The sequence below is a fragment of the Danio aesculapii genome, chromosome 3 (assembly GCF_903798145.1).
Source record: "Danio aesculapii chromosome 3, fDanAes4.1, whole genome shotgun sequence".
Taxonomy (NCBI): Eukaryota; Metazoa; Chordata; class Actinopteri; order Cypriniformes; family Danionidae; genus Danio; species Danio aesculapii.
In genome coordinates this window covers 2,860,261-2,870,350 of record NC_079437.1, presented here as the reverse complement: position 1 = coordinate 2,870,350, position 10,090 = coordinate 2,860,261, and the positions used below count along the sequence as shown (strand labels likewise).

At 36.9% G+C, this 10,090-nt stretch overlaps 1 protein-coding gene across 1 annotated transcript; it reads right to left on the bottom strand.

The window, feature by feature from the left end:
• Window positions 1-5,684: 5,684 nt before the first annotated feature.
• LOC130220657 (gastrula zinc finger protein XlCGF49.1-like) lies at window positions 5,685-7,068 on the bottom strand. Its single transcript, XM_056452877.1, has one exon. It carries the CDS (start codon window positions 6,883-6,885, stop codon window positions 6,061-6,063), a length of 825 nt encoding a protein of 274 aa, XP_056308852.1. The 5' UTR covers window positions 6,886-7,068; the 3' UTR covers window positions 5,685-6,060.
• Window positions 7,069-10,090: the final 3,022 nt, after the last annotated feature.

Below are 10,090 nucleotides of genomic sequence, written 5' to 3'. Positions count from 1 at the left end.
TCATCTTCAACACGAGTTTTATGTTGCTTGTTCTGAGCTTTTACTCCAGCGCCTCCGCTATCAGTGTGCTGTGTACTACTGCCATCTAGAGGACAATCACAGCAACAGCGACTCACAGCGGTAACCGGGCTCCAGGAGGAAATCAGGTTCAGTTAAATTAATCATTTAATCAAGAAAGCTAAATCTATAGCAGACACCCCATATGAAAAAATACTGTATTAAATACTAAAGTGTTTTAACCATACTAAAATAAAGTACATAAATCAGCTGTAGTAATCTTACATTACTCAATCCTGAGGTTTATATAAAGGCCACACAGACACTGATAAATGTCTATATATATATATATATATATATATATATATATATATATATATATATATATATATATATATATATATATATATCAGGGTTCAACGCCAAGAACTTTTTCCACTGGCCCAATCAGACCATTGGTTGAGATGTTTACTTGCCCTGCCAAAATTTTCACTGGCCCCAGCAAAAAAAAAAAAAAAAGTTAATAGCTATTTCTTAGCCACATATTTTAAATAATGTCACAAAAATAACATCTGTGCATCTAGATTTTGAATATTTTAAAAAAGTTAATAAATGTATAATTAGCAAAATCCAAAGACGGCAAACTGTGCAAAACATCACTTCCTTTTTTTCTCATGTTGTACCCCTGTAAATGTCTACTTCCAAGATGTTAGAAACAGATATTGTCTTTTGGCCTCATACTTTGATGTTTCCACCATGTTTGCCGTCTCCTTGCTGAACTGGTTGTTACCAGGTTACAGACAAAATAATAACGTACTCACATCATCAGATAAGAGGAACCAAAAAGCAATATGGTGTTTACGACAGCACAGAGGAGTTTGCATTTCAAGGCTTAAAAGCACAAACTTTCTCAATTCTAAAACTGTACACAGGAAATAGTCTCATTAATTAAAAATGATTAATTAATAGTGGCAAGGCAGCACTGGCCCAATCGAGCCAGTAACGATCCTGTCTACTGTCCCGAGCGTCTCTCACACCGGCGCCGGGCCATCGGGCAGTCCTTATTGTTGAGCCCTGCATATACAGGGTGGGCATTTATATAGATACACCTTGATAAACTTATTGGGGATTTCACAAGAAAAACAATGGTGTGCTTGGTTTTAACGTAACTTTATTTCTTTCATGAGTTATTTACAATCCCCCTCACATATACTAATGCGCCACAAACAGGACGTTAATATCACCAACCATTCCCATTTTATTAAGGTGTATCCATATAAATGGCCCACCCTTGTAGTGGAAAGTTGCGCTGGATCTCGACAAACATCTTCTAGGTTTCAAAAAGAGGCTGAGGTCTTCGAAGTTCTCAAGTTGAAGCAGTTCATTGTTACAGCAGAGATGGTCGATCGAGCTCTCTCCCCCTCAATGTCCAAAAACACAGTTTATATACAGTTTCTTATCCATAGGTATCATGAGATATGATGTAACACCACCCTATTCCCGGCTCCAATAGGATCCTAGCTTTTTAATTAATGGCTGTATGTTTTTCCATATCTTAAAGATCATATAGCATGTGCTTACAATCATGTGTTTGCATATGATCATGTTGTTTCCATATTTTATAAATGATTCTCCTTATGTATGCTACTTTGGTGAGGGTTGTTTTTGTCTTGTTCAATATATACATTGTCTAAATGTATTGCATACGCTCTGTCATAATGTTCTCACTTTGGCGCATGACCTGCTGTGCTTCAATTGTAAGGCCCTCAATTATAAGGCCCTGTTTGTATGTTTCTTCTGCATCACTTGAATATAGGTATTTCTATAAGTTTTAACCGTGTATTTTAATAGTAATCTATATTTTAATAGTGGCAGATTATATAGTGATTACATAATAAAAGTTCCACTATACCCTGCAACATATTTTCATATTAATTCAGGCCAGAGAAAATAAATCATCATGACAACGTATGAAAGTGAACAGCGTAATACAAATCAGATATTAAATAATGTCAATATATATTTGACATGATTTAATATCTGATTTGTATTACGCTGTTCACTTTCATTCGTTGTCATGATGATTTATTTTCTCTGGCCTGAATTAATATGAAAATATGTTGCCTGTATTTAAGTTTTGTATTGCATGTAGAATTTTGCAATATTTAGCTTGCATATAAACTATTCTTTAATATTACACTGCCCTTATGTAGCCAGGGGGGTTCGGGTGGTTCGAAAGACCCACCCCTCACTGACAAAGGTCCAGAATGTGTCCCATACAACAAATTTCTTGAGCTGATGATAATAGCGTGCGTGATTATTGAAGTGCTTCTGACATCCGATCCTTTCAGAAACGGACAAACCCAAGAGTGAAGCAGGAAAAAACAAAGGAGGAAATGATTCTTTCAGCAACCTAAAACATAAACAAACTGCCATGTTTAACTATTATCATCACACTTTGGACTATTATGAACTCGGGAATGACGGAATTACTCTCTTAACAAGAGGCTACACGTGCTGGTTAGGATTAAAGACACATATGAGAGGTTTGCACTGACTGTGGGCTATATTTCTGAACCTAAATACGGACGAAATGTCTGCTGTGTGTAGTTTTTCTGTAATTGGTAACATATCAGAGACTGTAAGGGGCTGTATGTGTTTATATATGTTCATTTATTTAGTTATTTAATATAATTACAGATTATATATCGCACTGTCAATTGAAACACGTTTGAACATTGAGACGAATATAAACAAATAAACAAGGAAAGAAAGATACCTGAATATGTATGAAGTTGCAGCTGAAAAATCCAGTGTTTTCCAGTCGCTTCACATGAGAATAGCAAAGCCAGTAAGTTGTTGTGCTCATTAAATAAACACCGCGGAGCTGAAATCTGACTCAAGTGAAGCCTCTTCATGTGTTCATTCAACATGAGTGCTGCTGCTCAGCTCGTACCGCGCGTTTCAGTGCATTACTGCCCTCTGCTGGTGACTCAGAAACATTTCCTCTTTCAGAGTCTCTTCTTCCTATTAAAGAAGGTAACCCAATCAGCTCCTCTGCTTACCAGTAGTTAAGCCATGGTAACTACCAGACGCATGAGTAGATTTTACACTATTAGAAAAGAGAGAAAAGGATGAAGAATGTCATCTGTTTTATGTACAGAAATATATGAATGAATTTTACAGTGATGGTAAAATATTTACAGATGCCTCTAAGAGTTTAAAGTGAGTAGGTGTGGCCTTTACAGTTCCTGAATTTCAAGTATCTGTAGGGAAAAGGATTAGTGATGACGTCTCGGTATATACAGGAGAAATGATTACACTTTTATTAGCAAGACAATGAGTAGAGGAGATGTCAGTCATCTGCTCAGACTCAAGTTCTTCACTGGCAAGTTTACGATATAGTAAATCAGAAAGTAGTAGACCTGACATTTTATTAGCAGTAATGATAACATTATCTAGAATTCAAATTATGGGTATAACAGTAATATTGTTATGGGTACCTGCGCATACCGGTGTTCAGAGAAATGACATTGCAGATAAGGAACCAAAACAAGCTGTTACAAATAATGACTTCAGTCTAAATGTAAGTATAAGAGTGAAATCAAGAGTATTATTAAGAAAAGAATGAAGCAAAGGTGGCAAAAACAAAGGGATAATGAGAAAAAGGGCAGGTGGTTTTACAGAATTCAACAGAAAGTAGGAGAAATGAGAAGTGTACTCTGTTAAAATAGTTGGGTTAAAAATACCCCAACATATAACCCAACTATAGGTGATTATAGGTTTATATTATATATTATTTTTATATTATATAGGTTATTAAACCCAATGCATTGGGTTATTTTGATTAAATGTTATTTTTTCCATTGTGGTATTACTATTGAAGTACTACTATTATTTTCGAATTATGGTTGTGTAAATTAATGAATGTCTCTGCTGGGTATTAAAGGCGAGAGTGACAGCAGAATATCCCAAATTTATGTACCATTATCTCCCCAAAAAAACTGTAGAGATGAACACGGTAGAGAAAGCGTATTATCGGCTATGAAGTGTGCGTTTGTATCATCAATAATACACAGTGCTGGTGAAATGAATAGAAAAAACACGACTCCAGAGGTAATTTGATAAAAAAAAATTACAACATTATTATGTAATAGCTTAAACTTTACAACGCAAAAACAACACGCATATTAACACAGCTGTTCTGTCAGTTAAATCAGTTGACTGTTGAAATTCAAAATTTTAACCCAACAGGTTGAGTTATAAAATAAATAACCAAATAAAGGTTAAAAATAACCCAACAAAAGCATCAAATATTTAACCCAACTGGTTGAGTTATTATTAAATAACCAAATAAAGGTTAAAAATAACCCAACAAAGCACCAAATATGTTTAACTCAACCATTGGGTTAAAGAAATAACTCAACATTTTTTAAAGTGTAGGAAAAAACAGGAGAGAGGAGATAATATCTAGGATGAGATTTGGACACACAAAATTAAATAGTACACTTAAAATGAGTAAACATGGTGCAGGAGAATGTGAGTTTTGTGCACAAGTAGAGATGGTGGAACATGTTATATTACACTGCATGAAGTATGAAGATGAAAGGAGGGATCTTAGTGAGAATTTAGAGGAGATAAGAGTTCAATTCAAGAGGGGAGGAGGGGGTTGTGTTAAGTCATAATACCAGCAGCATACCAGTTGGTGGCGAAACTAAATATACCATTTTTGTTGTTTGTCAACCACCAATAAATTGAAGATGAAGCTCGTCTGCTTGCATAAAATGTTTTAAAACAGAGCATGAGTGTAATGAAGTACAGCGATTCACTTCAGATTCACTTTATAAGTACAGCCACGAGTCAGAACAATTATAAAGACGCTTCAGTCCCTGTTTGTGGACGTTAAATCGGGTTTATTTTGTACATTAACAAAACAGATATCCATACAGCAGTGGACATTAACCTGTATCCTGTCACATATGCGTGCAAACAGAGTGCAAAGCTAAACGCGCGCTCTGTCTGTCTGTCTGTCTCTGTGTGTGTGTGTGTGTGTGTGTGTGTGTGTGTGTGCGCGTGAACTTTGTAACGACTTTGTGCGACTCATCGTTAAGTTGACTCAACGCAACAAATGCATCAAATACTCATTGGTAAAGTTCTTACTGTAGTATTTCTCACAAACGTTACCTGAGATCTGCTTCCTTTAAGTCTGTCTGTTGTCTGACGCAGCCGAGGGAGGAGATTAAGGCACGCAGAAAGGCATGTAGAAACGGTGGGCGGGGAGGACTAGCCTTAAAAGTGCAGTACACCAAAACCGCCTCCTGGTGCAAAAATGTATAAAAAATTTTTTTATAAAAGGTATAATGAATAATCTGATGGGTGTTTTGAGCTGAAACTTTACAGACACATTCTGGAGACGCAAAACACTTATATTAGATCTGAAAAAAGGGGTAACCTAGGTGCCCTTTAATGTAAAAAAATATCCAGTCCACAGTGACTTTTAATACTGAAAATACATCATTTTGTGTTTTTTTTCCACCAAATCAGAGACATCATTTATGAATTTGGCAACTAAAGAGTTAAAATCCTGTAATTTCCTAAGCAATTTAGAAGATTTGATCAGGACTGAGGTTGATTAACAGATTTATGCGCATATATATATATATATATATATATATTAATCTGACGCATTTTTACAGCAGTTTAATTCAGTGGATGTTTTCATCTCCAACATAACAAAAGGGTAGTAAATTTGCCCAGAGTGTATTGTTGAGGATTTTTCTTTTTGCCATAGTGTGTGTGGTCACGTGATGTGCGTTTTCAGTGGTGTAGTGTGGACAGAGAGCTGTTCAGAAACTCTAGGTGACACGCCAGTGTGGACGCGGTTTGTTTTTATTCTAAATCTCCCGTTTTAAAACTGAAATCTATTGGTGTAAACAGGGCCTACTGTATGTGGTTACTTTTTATCCCCCAAGGATACAAGGTTTCTCTCCAGTGTGAATCCTCTCATCTCTTTTCAGCTGTCCTAAATCACTGAATCTCATCACAGTGTGAACACTTGTAAGGTTACTCTCCAGTGTGAATCCTCTCATGTCTTTTCAGATGTGGTAACTGACTGAACCTTTTGTCACAGTGTGAACACTTGTACGGTTTCTCCCCAGTGTGAATCTTCTCATGTGTTTTCAGATGTCCTGAACGCCTGAATCTCTTGTGACAGTGTGAACACTTGTAAGGTTTCTCTCCAGTGTGAATCCTCTCATGTGATTTCAGATGTGGCGACTGACTGAATCTCTTGTCACAGTGTGAACACTTGTACGGTTTCTCTCCAGTGTGAATCCTCGCATGTGTTCTCAGATGTACAGCCGTACGAAAGGTCTTCTCACACTCAAAGCACATATACTCTCCCACAATGGCGTGGATCTTCTGATGATTTATTAAACTATCTTGACGTGTGAAACTATTTCCACACACAGAGCATGAGAAAGGCTTCTCCTTTGTATGAATTCGAAGGTGCCTCTTCAGGTATGAATCAATCAAAAATGTTTTCCCACATTGATCACACTGGTGTGTTTTCTCTCCAGTGTGGACCAACATGTGTCTCCCAAAGTTTGAGGAGTCCGTGAAACTCTTCCCACACTGAGAACATGTGAATGGTTTCTTTCCAGTGTGGATCCTCATGTGTTTAATAAGTTTTGATGATTCCCTGAAACTCTTGCCACACTGAGAACACGTGATTGGTTTCTCTCCGGTGTGGACCCTCATGTGATATCCGAGACTCTGTTTGCTTGCCAGACTCTTTCCACACTGAGAGCAGGTGAATTTTTTCTTGCCTTTTCTCTTCAGGGATTTATTTTTCTCTCTCGTTTTCTCATGACGGTGTGTTTCCTCCATCAGGCCTGAAATAAAAAAAAAAATACAGCATTTTAAAAAGTGAAAGATGACCACCCCAACATGAAACCCTGATCACTTTCGCTGTATTTTTATACATTCCACTTCATAAGCAAGATACACTGCTTCAGTATGCTTTATTACATCAGTGTTTCCCCTACCATTTATATAAGGGGGGCACCCTGCCCTCCCAACGGCTTTCCCCGCCCCCTTTAAAGTCAAGTTAATTATATTTTATACAGAGCGCCAGATCACAACTTCTTTTAATAAACAAGCTAATATCTTATTTACACAACGGCATGTGATTTCTGTCTCTACATGGTCGCGCAATTACACATTTCTGCACTCTGAATCGCGCATGGTGGAGTTTCACACAGACCCTTTCTGCTGAATGGGAATGAGAGTGCACGCCACATCTAACAGGACTGAAGGCTCCCGTATATTAGGCCTATGCATAGCCTACAAGCAGCCACAACACAAGTTAACCCAGATCGGTGCAGTTTTTCGCAGGTTTTTACGTCTTTCATTCATGTTAAGAGATCGAGTTTATCGATTTAAGGAAATATGTCTTGACAATCCACACAGATGTGACTTAGTAAAGCGTGAAGTCCTGTAGGATTTTACGTGTTGCATTAGTCTGAATGTAAATCCCCTTGTCAGGCAGTGTATCTGTGCGTTCAGTCCGTTACCACCATGATTGAAACCCAGTCAGGCAGTGTAAAACACAGAGTGGACCAAAGCGCATTGGTGCAATTATAATGCATCTAATATTTTTATTTAAAAAATAGCGATGCCTCAATTTAATAAAAAATTTAATCGTATTAAAACGCAAATTACAGTTAATCGAAAGAATCGCCCAGCCCTACGAGCACGTTATTAATATGAGCTCAAAATGTTTGTTGTTTCACATATAGACGCGATCGCGAGCTCTCTGGACAAAGTGAAACCGCTCGCACTTTTAGATGGGCTGGTAAAGCAACAACAGGACACAGCAGATTTTGTCCTTCCTGGCTTTGTGGCTGTTCATCAAGACAACAACAAGGTTAGTTTGAGCTTGGGTCGACCATGGCTTGTTATTATATGTATATATTATTACGGTGTAATGTCTCGGCTGTGTCTTTAAAAATGGCGCTTCGTTTTAATTCTCCTGCTTCTGCGAATGATGCTTCTCTGTAAACCAATAACGTTAAGCTGTGTGTCTAGCTCCACCTTATGGTACCCTTTGTGACCAAAAAGTAGTATGGTGCGGTTCGCTTTTATGTACCTTTTGACAGTGAAACGGCCATAAAAGCGTACCGAACCACTCAATGGAAATGGGCCATAATGATCTTAAATTCCACTAAACTGATTCATTAAGTTTTAATACTTTAAGACCCTGCAGACACCGATTGTAGTTTCTACTAAAATCATACCGGACTTTTATTTTAATAGGAGATTGTTTTGAATATTCATTGATAAATAAATTACTTCCATCCCATTCTGGACTAAAAAAAGACATAAAAAAGCATTATGGGGTAACCTAGAGAAAATAATGCTGTGAAATGCATAAAACACTGACCAAACCTTGATTCTTGCTCAAAATGATAACAAAATAAACCAGGTAAACACAACGAGCTGCTGTCTATATATTTTGTGAATCACGGCTTGTTATTGTACAAATAACTTTTATAGTACATTAATAGTAATTTTTAGCTCATCAATTTTACAGTCTTTTACTGTTTTTACACAAAACTCACATTTCATAGTTCGGTAACACTTTAGAGTAATTTTAGCCCATCAGTTAATGTATTTACTAATATTAAGTATGAATAATTTTATAAATCATTTATTAATCATAGTTCAACATTTACTAATGCCTTAATAAAATCCAAAGTTGTGCTTCTTAACATTAATGCAGTAATTTAACATGAACATTAGGTTAAATAATATGAACAAAGATGAATACCATAATGAATGTATTACTATTAATTGCTTGTTCATGTTAGTAAAGGCATTAACCTTTATCTAGACAAAAAATAAATAATATCAATTATTTTAAAGTGTTACCCATAATTCTACTATGGTGAAATGATCAAATGCTCTGCATACTGTAGTAAACATGAGTTTTTACTACAGTAAACTGTGGTGTGTTGTAATATAGTTGTTGAAAATGTAGTAGAGTGTTGGGTGTTTTGTATTTATACTACACTATTTACTATAAATGACTACAGTATTTGTCCATGAGGGTGAAATTAGTGAACACAGCATTTGATTTGCCGCTAATAAAGATCAGACAAATCCTGAAGTATAAGAATGTGTGAAAGTAAACAGGAATCATAACCTGTGCTTTTACCGCGAGAAGCTTTTACATCGAGAGCTTTAATAAAGAGGTTAGTGGCCAAAACCAAGCAAAAACAAAGCTGAAAACAGCGCGGGAACCGACACTGAAGAGGAACACAGCCGAGAGAAAAACACTTGAATATTGAGAAAGTAGGAATCTGAACTAATAAATAAGGAGAGAAACACAACGTTACCTGTTTACATATGAACACGTTAAAAGTCCGCTATTCCTGATCGCTTTCACAGAGGAATTGACAGTCAAGAGCCAGGATATAATGAATAAAGGCAGGAGTTGTGTCGTGTTCGCTAAATAATCTCTCTAGAGTTTATAAAAGCTGAAGTGTAGCCTCTTTGTTTCTTCTCATCTTCAACACGAGTTTAATGTTGCTTGTTCTGAGCTTTTACTCCAGCGCCTCCGCTATCAGTGTGCTGTGTGCTACTGCCATCTAGAGGACAACCACAGCAACAGCGACTTACAGCGGTAACCGGGCTCCAGGAGGAAATCAGGTTCAGTAAAACTAATCATTTCAGAATCAATGTTAAGCAGACAATAAATAAATAAATACCAAACACATTCAATAGAACTTCTTGTTTTAGTTCGACTCATCATAGGACAAAATCAATGTAATTTACAGCAGACACCACACATGAAATAATACTATAGTAAATAGTGAGCGGAGTGAAGCAGCAGGAATTTGTACTGCTCCACACTCCATGTGTTTTGTATCCGCTCACTCCACACTGTAGGAGAGGGGTCTTGATGCAGACCTGGTGCAGTGCAATCTGAGCTGAATCCAATGCTTTTTAATGCGATCACCTAACCCTTCTTGTCACTCTATTGAGTGCATTGTGTCTGACATTGCATCGCTGAGTGATGCAATCCCAGCTT

Bases quoted from the DNA above. Each gene is read 5' to 3' on its own strand.
- LOC130220657 (XM_056452877.1), bottom strand. From the start codon at position 6,885: ATGGAGGAAACACACCGTCATGAGAAAACGAGAGAGAAAAATAAATCC.